Source organism: Cygnus olor, chromosome Z, assembly GCF_009769625.2.
Source record: "Cygnus olor isolate bCygOlo1 chromosome Z, bCygOlo1.pri.v2, whole genome shotgun sequence".
Classification (NCBI taxonomy): Eukaryota; Metazoa; Chordata; class Aves; order Anseriformes; family Anatidae; genus Cygnus; species Cygnus olor.
The window spans coordinates 22496688-22510597 of record NC_049198.1 but is presented as its reverse complement, the minus strand read 5'-3'; the positions used below and the strand labels follow the sequence as shown (position 1 = coordinate 22510597).

At 37.4% G+C, this 13910-nt stretch overlaps 1 protein-coding gene across 9 annotated transcripts in view; it reads right to left on the bottom strand.

The window, feature by feature from the left end:
* The window catches only part of ERBIN (erbb2 interacting protein), a 123162-nt gene that overhangs the window by 69710 nt on the left and 39542 nt on the right, over positions 1 to 13910 (bottom strand). For 8 of the 9 annotated variants that reach the window (XM_040540709.1, XM_040540716.1, XM_040540710.1 and 5 more), the window contains 2 exons: positions 10989 to 11045; positions 741 to 938 (listed from right to left, as the gene is read on the bottom strand). In XM_040540709.1, the coding sequence (XP_040396643.1) occupies positions 741 to 929 (189 nt within the window). In that variant the 5' untranslated portion in view covers positions 930 to 938; positions 10989 to 11045. Of the gene's footprint in view, positions 1 to 740; positions 939 to 10988; positions 11046 to 13910 lie in introns of those variants that run through there. The other variant, XM_040540717.1, reaches the window with a different exon arrangement.

The following is a 13910-nucleotide window of genomic DNA, read 5'->3' as shown; positions in this document are numbered from 1 at the left end:
TTAGTACTTAATCTGACTTCACCAAGATAGGATCTAGTAATGGAAATAAATCTGTTGTAATGACCACTTTGTACTTCTCGAAAGTCTCACTGGAACTAAATCTCACTCTTTCCTCTAGTATACTGTTCATTCAGCACACATTTTGTCTTCAGATTTCAGAACTAGCAATGAATATTAATTCCTATAAAAAAGACGTAATCAAAGTGGCATTCCAGCTCTCTGTAGTGTTTGAGCTTAAGTAATCTGAGATACTTCACAAAGTCTCTCCAGTCAAAGGAAAAAGCAAGGACTTCAAGTGAATACTTTGGACTGTAGCTGTCTTTTGTGGGCACAGAGATCTGAATAAAACATTAATCTTGCTTCCTCTAATCTTCATGTATTATCAGAGATTCAAAATAATGCAGCGATTTGTTGAGTAGTGTTAGTCAGTTTAAACAGATACTGCCACAGAAATAAATTAGCCTGCCTCTTCTACTTTGCACCAGCTAGCTTCTCCTCTTGGACTGGATCAGTTGTTTAAGCAGTTTCACCCCAAGGCAGCACAGGGAACTGGTCCAGCTGAAATACATAAATATTCTTTCTACCAAGACTGCCATTCCAGGACCAAACTTTATTTAAAAGTATTTGGCAAACTGCAGCCTAAAAGCTGAAGTGGGAAGCTAGACACTATCAGCGTCTACAGTTGCTGATGAAGTAACAGAATTAATAAATGTAACAAAAAGGAAAACTGTGCAACATACCTTTGGAAGCTCTTCAATCTGATTAGCATCTAAGTAGAGTTCTTCCAAGGTCTTCTCAAAAGTAAAAATCTCCTTAGGCACCTGTTCCAGGCTGCAGTGAGAATAATCAAGTGTGGTAACTGTTTCCTCCTCTCCACGCAGGCAGCGGCATGGCACCAGCCGCACAAACAAATTCCGCTTCGTTGTCATTTTCAGGCACTGCAAGACAGAAATCGGTACGCTTAGAGAAAAACAACCAGACAAGTGCGGAAACTTATATGGGCAGCTTCTCAGACTTCTCCTGGCTGCTAAACAGTTAAAGAAAGAAGTGTATACATACGTGTGTGTATAGGTACGGGAGGGTAGGGAGAATGTCTTTATTTTCTTCTAAACATAACAGAATGCAAAAGCATTAAATATGGCTGAAACGCCTACAGACACCAATGGATGAATCCAAAATTTAGCCTGGAACTTGTCAACTGCCAACATAGCCCAACATCACACAGAAGCAGAGAATTTTGAAGCAGCACTTCTTAAATGTCAATCACGTTTCTACAACCTTGCTTAATATAATTAAATCAACCCTTTACAGAGAATTAAAAGTTAGCTATAGAAAAGCTACACTTTTTTTTGTGTACTTTAATTTCAAATCCCTCGTTTAAAGGCAGAATTTTACACAAGTAGCCAGCATGGTTTCCACCAAATGTGCTGCCTATTTATTTAAAAGAAAAGGTTTCTAAGTACCCAGATAAAGCACTTCCTTCAATTTTTTGCAATTTCAATCAGTATAGAAAACTTCAACCCATCTTGCTGTGCATGCTGGAACTAACGAAACTCATTTTGCTATGGAAACCTATCTTTTTCCCTCTAACTTACCTCATTGCTATAACAGTCTCTCTATTCTCCGTGGCTTCTACATATTCCTACTCAGCAGGAGATGGCAAATCTGAATTGTGCAAACTGGCTAGCTGATTAGTGACTGTGTACACTCGCCAAGTTCTGCCTCTTTTCTCCTCAGCGGGAGCATAAGTTTAGGTTTCTTTCCTCTAATTAGCAAACAATTTTCACAAAATTCAGAAGAAATCTTCGAAATGTCACCTCACTTTCAGGTTTGCCTGAAATCAGATGACAGACTCGATTTTTCAGGAAAGACCAACATGTACAGACAGATAGACATGATGGTGTAAGCTTCATTTCCTCAGGAAATGGGTCTAAAAATATAAAATTTTCCAAAACAGAGATGAAAACTTGTTTTCTCAAATTGCCAACACCCCAAATTAAAACATGCATTTTTTTTTTCTTTAAACTCCGTTTTTTGGAACTGCAGAAATCACATTTCATCTTCTAGGTTATTGACAGAAAGCTTTCTTCTCCAAGTGCAAAAAAAGTCTTTCAGACACATCTAGCAGACTGCACTTTAACGTACAGACAGTTTGGTTAGCCAACAGTAATACAGGAATACAGTAAAATATCCTGGCCACTGTGCAGGATGAAGTCAGAGACTGCAGAACCCCTGTTCTTGCTAAAACAAGAAAAAGGTAATACATTTAGATTTTCCTATGAGCAGACAGCTTGCCAAATACTTCAGCTTAATTTATATGACAACAGAGTGGGGGGGCTGCTGCATTTTGGTATTTTCACTAAATGTAAGTGCAGTTCACCACTCAGGCTGGATACAGACAGATGATCGTACCACCCATTAAAAGGATAGAAGACAACTCCCGATCAGATGGTGGGATGTCAAGACTTCCCCTTTTTAACAGTACTTCAAGGTTGCTAGGATTGTGTTACACTGTTGATCGTGCAAGGAAAGACTTGACACTCCATAAAACCCCATCCCTGCTGTTTAAAGAAAAAGATTTAAAAATAAAAATATGTAGCTGCATTCCAACACAAATACCTCAGAGGCTGCAAACTCATTGCTGGGGATTCCCACAGGAGAGTCAGCAAGGGGAACAGCGTAACCTCCTCCTGCTTCTCCCACAGGAACGGGCTCCAGCACGGCACAGCCCAATGCCAAAGGCGCTACCAGGGCAGATATGCTCACCAGGCCAGAGCTACCCCTGTGCCTTCCTTCTCCAGGGCTCAGAGGCTGCAGATGCGTACACGAGAGGAAACCCACTGCCAACATTTACAAACAAAAAAGCCTTTAACTGAAAGGAAATACGATCTCACTTTGTTCCGGATTATTTCAGAGGTCTACAGAGCTGTGGACAAACTTCAGAAAGAAGCACCAGCAGCAGCCTCTTCAAACAGGATTACCAACAGAAGAACACGTGCCTTGCAAACAGCAAGAACTGGGAGCAGAGACGGTACCAGTGAGCTGGTCACCAGAAGTCTGGCACACCCACATCAAACTAGCTACAGCCATCAGTAACTTTGCTTCATACAGTCACTTCAGCTGCTGAAAAATTGGTTTACAGAACAAGAGTTAACTATATGGTTCATATAAATATATAAATAACTTTTTTTTTTCACTTAACTTAAACTTCAATGTTAGCAGCCAACAGAGGGAAAAATAAGGGTCTTGGTACAGTTATTTTACTTCATGAGGGAGTAGGAGGAAAAAGACACCACTCTATAATCAGAATAGATAGGAAACAAGTTCCACAATAACTACACAAACTGGGACAAAGAAAAATGTTATCTATTTACCCGCCTATATCCTGATGGTAATGATGACTGTGCAGACAGGTTTTCCTCTAGGGTTTCAGCGGTGACAAAGACTAATTATTCCATCAAGTCTCAAATTTGTGAGACAAATCAAGCATTTTATGATACATGAGCAAAAGAAATGGGAGTGTCTAACCAGTATGGTCAGAACCAGAGGGAGTAAGAGAACGTAAAGATGTTTTGCTGTGAAACTGTACACAACTTATTTACTATAACCCATGCCAAGGCTTCATCTTATTTTTTCTGCTTTATATCTGTTTATCTAGATAGATATCAGTTCATATACTCTACCCAGTTTGAGACTGTGGCCACTTTAATGGTTCAGGAGAAAGAAGCAAGACCAAACAGATAGATCAAAGGTGTCCCCTTCTCATTCAACACTTAAATTCAACATTTAAAAATATATATTTTTTTGAAAAAAAAATCAACTCTCTAACCTTGAAATTGAGGGTTCTCTGCATTCAGAAACATGTTCTCCCTCCCCCAACTGCTCAAACAACACAAGAAACAGCCATTACTGGCCTCTGATTTAGTTATATCTATCAACCCTCCACTGCAACAAACAAAAAAAAACTACTAACAGACAAAGTTAACATTGTACTGATGTAAATGAAACACAGCACAGAAACAACACATGAAACTATACTGTCTGTGCAGGCATATAAAGACAGTCTATGTTTAAAAGCTTTGCATAGATAAAAGGTTTTACCGGGAGGAAGGAGGAAAGGAAAAAAAAAAATCACACTTCCAACAATTACCCTAACATATACAATTATATTGCCTAACATCTCTCTTTCTACAGAACATGCTGTACAAGGAACCATTCAGCAAAATTTTATAATGATGTTCTTTGTTTTGTTGCAATTTGTAGTTTGCCTATTAAATCTATATGTAAATTCCTAGCATAAGTTTTCATCTCAGTACTTTCTCTTGGGGGTGGGGGGGTGAAATCTTTCTTACTTCCCACAACAGCATATTCTTGGAGATGTGTCTTCCAAAGAGATGCATTTTCAAAATACAATACATGCTGTATTTATTCTTACAGCATCATCACAAAAACTCTAGATATGCAAGTAAACTTGCAAGATAGCCAGTACTTAGGAAGGAAAAGATGTTGGAAGGAAAAAATTGGTAAAAAAAATTTGCTGTAAGTTGTTCAATGGCATTTGGAAAAAAAAAAAACAGTAGGATAGATTACTGATAACAGCAATTTAAAAGATGTGCAGGATTTCTTTCGAAAAAAACTCTGCTTCTCAAGCAAACAGTATGAGGAAACTAAGTATCACATATTTTAATTCAGTTTAAAAAAAAGTAAATGGAATGGCATGGTAGCCACAGAGGCATAGAACAACCAACTCTTGCTCAATTCTGCAATCTTTTTCTCCAAAAAGCGTAACAAAGTTTACAATACAGTTCTTTTTAGGAGGCTGCTAAAATAACCAAAATCCAAAAAGACAGTATTTTATATCCACATCTGAATAAGTTTTGCCTGAAAATGAAAAAAAAAAATTACCACTTCTCAGTTTTGAAGCCATGCCCAAACTGCATACAGAGAACAATTCAATTTCTTTAAATAAATAAAATTGTAAGTTACTGTTGCTCATCTTATTTGCCATTGAATTTTACTCATTTGTGTTCCTACTATTTTTGCATGTACTTATTGCATTAAAAAATAAAAGGAAGAAAGTTGTTTCTCTTTTTCTAGTAGTTTACCGTACTATTAAATTAATACAACTAATGTATCAATATTTCCAGTTTGAAGAGTGAAGCTGTAACTCCCCCATAGTAATGTATTTCCAGAAATTAGCTCACCTTGATACCCTTGAAGCATGCCATCACAAAAACAGAACCAAAGCAGCGAAGTCTAACAAAGACAGCAACTAGTTTCAGCTGGTTTGCCATTTTCAGAAAAGATCGTTTACCTTATTTTGCCTTCCCATTGTATTTGAATCAATAAAATTATAAGAGGTGCTATCAAAACAGCATTTAATTTTGTGATGCAAAAATAAGAGCAACCAAAATAAATTATAAAGTCAAATCACATCTTAATAGCATCCATCATTTAAGATCTTCTATGCACTTGCAGTACACCTAAGACTTTGAAGACTGCTTGAATTAGCCTTTAAGTCTCATCAACCTTGTTAAATAGAGACTGAATTTCAGCAGTGACACTTGCTAATAAACAGTGAAGGAACAACTGGAGAATACTGCGTAATTAATACAATATCGAGCCAACATTACTGGAGAATCTAGGGCAAAGCAAATGCTGTAATTCTGGCAAATCTACACTGTAACAGCAGTGGGTTGAATGCATAAATGGTGAGACATCTTCATTGAACAGAATAAAATCAGTGGAAGCAGAAAAGCAACGCATTGGTTTGAAAGACCATGGTCAATGAAAGAAAACAAGACCAACAGGAGGCTTGGATACACACTACAAACTAATAACGCAGACACTCAGGGAGTGTGTCAGCCAGTGGAACATCATGCTTTCCTGGAGCTCCTCAGCAATTCCCCACACACTCCCGTCATCCGAGTGCCCAGTAGCCCAACAGCACCAGCACACCACAGGACATGTTTGTTTAAACACATGTCTGGCTGTGTTTTGACAAACATTTTAAAACACACACACACAGAGTTAGCATGTTGCTTTGAGAATTCCGAATTCATGCGTGTTACAAGTAGAATCTAAATTCACAGTAATTTTGTTCCTAATCCCTGTTAATTGGCATTAAAAGCAATAGTTTTATTGTGCCATTAGGTGCTGAAATTTCCTGTCTGATGCTAACAGGATGTGGCCACTCATGCTGTAAGCTGGTGAAAGGAGCCTCCCCCCCCCAGCCTCTCTGAAGGGTGTTTACCAGTTACATCAGCAGCAGAGCTGAAAATGAAACCAGCCATCAGATGTTTATAGGGAAAGGCAAGAACAACTTGGCACAAAAATATCTGGTCAGGTTCCTTCTAGCCCACTCCATTATCTACAAATGAGCACAGAACTACAGAGCGGAGGATGTGTAAACACCGGAAAGGAAAAAACTCGGGGGGGGCAGGCAATGGCAGCACGCACAGCAGCCTGATAGACTCAGGATGGCTTATCTAGCCAATGACAGAAGCCCCAACAAATTATTACTGAAACAGAATTATGAAGAAAAAAATCTTGTTGTTTGTATATTTTTTATGAATCCTGTTTACTCCACTAAACAAAACACACAACAAAAAATCGTCACTTCTACACTAGCAAATTAGTACAAAACGAAGCTTCTGGTACTGGCAACAAAAACATGAATTGGCTTGTCTTTAGAAATGTTACAGGCTTTTCTCATCCTAAGGCAGCAACAGACACCACAACACATGCCCAGATATAGGCTGATTGCTTGATGTTAAAAGAGGCTCTATTGTGTCAACTCCCAGCACAACTTAAACGGATCTCTTCCAGCCAACAAGAGCTCTAGCCCTCAAGAATTCGGGTAAACTGTAAACATCTTCATACTGTAAGGAACTGGGAACATCCTCAGCTCTTACAGGAAAGTGAAGAGCCAGGGTCTGGGGAGGGGACGGTTTGGCTCAGACACCCCCCAAAAGCACCCCCTCCTCTCACAGCGGGGAGGGGACGGCGAGATTCCAGTGCAACCCGCAAACCCTGACCTGCGCATCTGCTCCACAGCAACCCTTCTTGTTCTCTTCGTGAGAGGAAAGCATGGCTCTGGAGCCTGATGGACTCCGACAAGAAACTGAAACATCAAAAGAAAGGGTGTACTGTGAGGAGACTGCCTCTTGTTAAATGCCACTGGCATGCTCTGGTTGTGGTTTCAAAACCTCATTTGGTGACAACACCAAGTAAAGGTATTTTCACTTCCTCTTGCCTCCCATCCGTGCTATTTCTTTCCGTCTCTTCTAGAAAAAAGAAAGAGAATTTTTTTCAAAAATCAGACTGTTTTTGTCATTTGCTTCATTGAACGAAACCGACAAACACTCAGGCAAATGACAAACCCATGAAACAAAGTTCTGCAGTACGGGAAGAGAACAAGCAATAGCAAACAGACTTATGAAAAGTTTTTTTGGAACCATTTTAATGTGAAGCTATAGTCTGAGTCTCCTTGCTCCTGATATGAAAACAATGTTCAACTGCATTCACGGCTGCATGTCCTCACAAAGGCAGGGAACACCAAACACACACTGTACTTGCTTGCATACAGCATTCAGAGCAAATGAAATAGAAGGCATTACTCATGAAACAACAATGGTGAATGGTAACAACAGGAGGAGGAACATGATAGCAAATATAGTATAACAACAACCATTTGTTAAACGTAAAAATGAGGGATGCTTATCACTTCTTTTTTGTTGTTGTTAAAGAAAATAAAGGAACAGAGAGGGCAGAAATCAGTTTTGTGATTACTGATTCAACAGCTACAAGGATACAAACAAAATCAGTGATTTGCTAAAATACAAAAGCTAGTAATAAAACTCAAAACTTCTCTTGGAGTTAACTACTTTCCAAGTTCTCAATGACTGTATTTTAAAACCAAACCAACATAAAAAATAAAACCCACACAGCACAACACAAAATGTACACCCAACTCCAAAGGGCAGCACAGCAAGAATTTCAGGTAACTCTCAGAAGATCAATGCCAAGTGTGAATTCTGCAGACATTTGCTGAAATCTTGTTTCTTTTATTCTATGGAGTAAATTCTAATGACTTCAATTTACTGTTTTTATTTGTTTGGAACATTTATTTCTGCTTAATTATGTAAATGTAAAAACAAAAAGGTATTAATATAACAAAGCAGTCAACACTTGACCTTTTTATGTCAAAAGCTTAACAACAATAAAAACAGATCCAACTTCGTAAAAATAAAACAACTTAACTATATTTTTAAACTGAGAAAAGAAGCAAGAAAACTCTTGACAAATACTTGCATAATAAGAATATATTCTGCTTTAAGCACAGCCTTTAACTGAGTCAGTACTCTGCTATATTCCTAGACCAATGCATCAGTAAGGCACAGGTATAAAAGAATACAGACCTATAATTTAAGGCAAGATGCATTACAGAAACAACCTTAAAAAACAGAACAAGGAAAATTACAGGTTAAGCTTAGAGTAAAAAAAAAAAAAAAAAAATCAGAATATATTCAGATACCTAAACAATTGTAATTTTAACTTTTTGTATGAACACTAATTCATTAAGCAGACAAGTACATAGAATGATTATTGCACTTGTGCCATCGAATTGCTGTCACCTGAAAAAGGTATTATATCCTACACCCCAGGTAGTTTTAAGTTCTCACGTATTTCATTTTGTGTTTTTTTCCCATGCCAACCCTAGAAACTAACTTCCATCTGAACAGTCAAACTATCCAAGTGAGTCGTTCATCTGAAGAATGACCTCTAATTGTATACCACTAACAATGTTGCTGAAATTAGCAATAGATCCAAGCTACATTTCTGACGTTTGACTTGATTGCATATTCTTTGGGTATTTGTAGTGTTACTAAGAACATTAAGAGGAATAAATTGATTTTAAAAACCACTTTGAGTTTCATCCGTTTCTCCTCAAATCAAAAAAGCTATACAAATTCAAGGATATCTACTATCATAACCTGAAGGATGAAGAAAACTCTAGCCCCTCACAGCCTTGTGAAACATTCAAAAACACAACATTTTTTTAAAGCCATGATATCAATGTTTCAATACTGAGGTTTACAAATGGATTTCCTTCACAACATGGAACACATATGGTTCTTGAATGTACATTCTTGTTTTTGAATGCATATTCTTGAATTTATAACGTATACATGTAGAAATAGGAAATAGACTCATTTATTCCACTAGTATATTAAAGAGAACTCCATCCTCCATTTGCCACTTTCTCCCATTTTGTTTAAACACACAATGCAAATAAATGCAGCTGCTGTACAGCTACTGCAGTGCTGTACAGTTAGTAATCACAGCTACTTGGTACAGCTAGCTGTACCAAGATATCTCAGAACCACTTTGGTTTCAAAATCCACTAATTACTACATTAAATAACTCAATTTTCCTTCATGGTTGATGTGGAAAAGATCCGCAGAAACAAACAGAACAAATTCCTGACTTTCTATACAAAGAAAACAATGAAAATTAAATACACAGAGCAAACAGACTAAGAGATTGTAAGCCTGCTGGAAGAGGTATAAAACCCTATTAAACCGCTTATGCTTCTGGTTTAGTCCTTTGAGAGATTATGTCTGGATCTACTGTACGAGTAAATGCTGTGTATCACATACTGTCAACATCTATTCAAGCAAAGAGGAAGAGATGCTGTCTTAATTCCTCCATTTATAACAACAGTCGAAAGAGATGAAACAGCATATGGGAAGGAAAAGGGAAAAGGCACTGCAAGTCACTTGCCCATGGGAAGCAGCGATCCTTATGGAGTGGTAAGCACAGCTGAGGCAGCGCAGCAACAGCAATTTCTTAGCTCAGCAGAGAATGCCAAAGCACAGGAAGCATACAGCACTGTAGACTACACAAAAAGCAGGAAAAAACGAGATAGAAGCATGTGCACAGTCTCCTTAAGTTATGCATTGTCTGTAGCAATGCCAGATAAAATTCAGGTTTTGTATGTTTAAAATTGGTATTTCGTAGCAAGTTCCATAATTACAGGCACTGGAGTGTCAATATTTATTCCCATTTCCATGATCCGAGCAGCACTATTAATAAAATCAAAGCAGATGGAAGCTGCTGTCATACATTGGTGGAGGGAGGGGGCGGGGGAAGGGGGAAGGTTGTTTTTTGTTTGGTTGGTTTGGGGGAGGGGAAGGGCAGCACTCTGCAGACATTCATACAGAAGTTCTGAAGACAAAATATTCCGTTGGGTATTCTTTTTATTCATGTGAAATACTTGCACCTAGCCACCCTTAAAATATTAGGCAAGAATCAACCTAGTGCCATCCACACTGGCATCATTTAAAGAAGAAAGAAACTGATTCTGAACATGTTTCCTTTCCAGAGCTTTGAACAAAATAAATGAACTGTATTTGACTTAATTTTAATACTCTCAAGTATAATATCTACGTAAAGAATATTAATACACCAAGAAGAGAGAAATTATGTGATACAATATTATCCCATGCAAACCAGAAAAATGGATGGTAAGAGGCCCAACAAGTAAACAAAGCATTTTTTTTCAAGCATTGTTTATCCAATTTTGGGGGGAAAATGTGCTCATCTTTTCTAAGAACTAAATAAATTTACTTTAAAAAGCAGTATAAAATGCTAATGCTTCACAAACCAAAACATTTAATAATGGACTTTAACCTTCAAAACAGAATTACTCTCCTGCAGCTTAGCTTCCTTTATATTCTCTTTTCTATATATACACTCACACATACATACATACGCATAAGCACACAATACCATGTAAATAAGCATAATTCACTTGGCTCTTAAACCCATACTTGTAACAAACAAAAAATTTCATTCAGAACAAGAGCTCATGCAGAGTAAAATACAAGTGCTTAGGAGGTGATTATTATGGTGTATGAATAAAGAACAGGATCTATGTTTTAATGTTTTGTGTAATGTAAAAGAAAGAAAAATATGGTACTTACCACTGTGTTACTTTCTTCTCCCTGCTGCTTCTTCCCTGAGCTTTCAAAGCCAACATTCTGTTTAAAACAAAGGTACAAAAATTTTAGTCACACCTATCCATACCAGATAAGCACAAACTGATATCTCATTGTATTGTATATTTATTTTGCTTTCAGATTTGTTTTTTAAAAAAAAAAAGTTGAATGTTTGTGAGTTGTAGTTCAGAGACTACTATAGTACTATTACAGCAGTTCAGAATCTACTATAGTGCTACTAATAGTTCAGAGAACTTGAAATACTATCTCAAAACAGTAAAAATATAAGTTTTCCCCCCAAAAGTTATTTTGTGCAATATATAGTAGAGAGTATCATTGCTTTTTCTGTTTTAATTTTGACTTTATAATATTTTATCTACAAAGTTGTTTCATTTCTTCTCTACATTTAATTGCTGTATTTATTAAATTGCTTACATCAGATATCTCTTAGACAATTCTGAAGAAAGTTAACAAAATACATGAGAAATCAACGGAACATGAGAAATCCACACTTCTCCCACACCATTAATTTTAGATTATTTCTTTATAAAGTTGCAATATATTTAATAAGGCACAGCAGATAGCTAATGCTATCTTCACTGAATTAGAACAATTATAAACAAAAACACATTCAGCACATTCAACTGAACATATTCAAAATTACAGGCTAGACCTATGCAAAGAATAAATTTGGCCTAAAAATACAGATGGAAGTAGAACATCTCTTAGAAGGATTAAATATCAGCATAGACAAACAGATCATCTAACTGAACATGAAGTAATGTACAGTTAACGAGCTGAGTCTGGTAGAGTTTGATTTGTCAAATTTGTAGTACCTAGAAAAAAATAAATTGCAGGGAGCACAGGTAGTAGCCTCATTTAAGGGATTCACCCATAAATGGATCTACAACTTACTTATTTCCAATAAAAAGCTGAATCAACCCATTATAAAAAGCATCATAAATGTGTCCCCCAAAAAATCTTGAAACAGGTTTAAAATCAAAATTGTTCAAGGAGAAATGAAAGTTACTGTGTCTAGAGTAAGCAGCAAGCAGCAGCACAATCACAGAACGATTAACTCACAGGAAATGGGATCAACACAACAAGATTTTGCTGTAACCAGCTTTCACACATTACTTGCCCTGTTCCTCACTCAACAGTCACTGGTGCCATTTAGTCCATTTGTGCCACATGGATTCCAATGCACTATACTGGATAAATATATTCATTTATTCTCAATAGAAGGATTACCAGGATATGCAAATAGCAAGGCAAAAAAAACAATATTGGTGAAAGTAATATTAAAGCCTCAAGTCTACTGAGTTTCCTGATCAAAAAACATCTATCAGTTTAGCCAGCATCAGAAATATGTAACAGCTGCATCCAAGACAATTAAAAAGATCGAGAAAGAAAGCAGGGACCAAAACAGATTGTGAAACCTGGGATCCTAGAAGAGAGCCTATGTCAAACAGTCACAACTGCATGCTTCTCTGCTTTTCATAATGCTTTGCTCCTACTGAAAAACTAATCTTTGCAAAATTTATTTAGAGGCACTGTACACAAAGCTCTCAAATGGAAGAAATGCAGGTTTGCACCAGCTCTACTAAAATAAACAGAATTAATCCTGAGAAAACTGCAGTGCAGGCCTGGATCTGACGGTAAGACCATCAGGTGATTGTGCCTCTGAAATGAAAAAGGCAAAATGTCCAGACTTCACAGGCAGAGCATTCAGACTAGAAAAATGATCAAAAAAATAACTTGCTCCATAATCATCACAAAAACAATAAACAAAGAGAGATTACTCTTGCATCATTTCCTGACACCTGTTAGGCTGTCTCTCTTGAAATGCCCAAGAGAATATATTCCAATGGTAGGGAGCCATTACCAAATCATGAAATGTTTGTGGACTTCAAAACCAAGCACAAGGAACTCATCCAATTCCAACTGTCCCAAGAAGGCAATACAGAAACTGGGATGTGTGCGCATGGTAGGAGAAATACACACCAAGTCGTTTGGCTTTAAAGATGAAGAAACTACAGAGTGAGCAAAACACAGCAGTTACAGAATCAGATGAGAACAATGAGCTCACTGCAAACAATGTTATCCTAACGTCACTTGAATCAAACTAAATCAGATAAACTTGTGCCTGAATCAGAAGAGAATGGCCAAGAGAGTGCTTTAACTACAACTGCAAGTGCTGTTGAATCTCCAAAAGCAGGCACTCTCTAGGCTTTTACAGTCCAGGTCCATTTTACAGAAAAGTGCAATAAATTCCCAATGAAAACAGTCATGGATATTCTGAGGAGCCCAGGGTAACCACACACCAGGATCCCAACTAGCTCTCTTTCTTAGTCACTTTGCTACTTATTTTGCAGATAATGGTAACAGTGGCTTTAGATGACTAGTGATAAATTACCTTATGGTAAAGACACCTTGTGAAGTTTTATTTAACCCTCCTCCAGCATGTTGTATCAACCACAGCAGATTGATCTGTCAGGTTCCTCTAACCAAGTCACTGCATAAAAGTAGTAGCACTACGCTTAATGTACTGGCAGAACTATCATGTGTTCTTCCTCTTCCTACCCTTCCTTGTGTGTAATAATTCAACCAGTATTAGAAAATGCTTGGCAGATGGGACTGCTGTTCTGCTTCAGTGCAGCTCTCCTTGCCACCACATTGTGTTCTGCATGCTACTCACATCACTGGTTTTAGTAAAGTGAGCCCAGCAGCTGTGTTTGTGTTTCTTTCTTACTACAACTTTCACATGAACACATTTCACCTTAAATCTCAGTATGCTTTGAATTTCTTCAATTGCTTATTGGAAGACTTTGAATGGATATTGATATACCCAGAACACCATGGGCAAACTTACACACAACGGATCAGGACACAGGGTAATACTTTAGA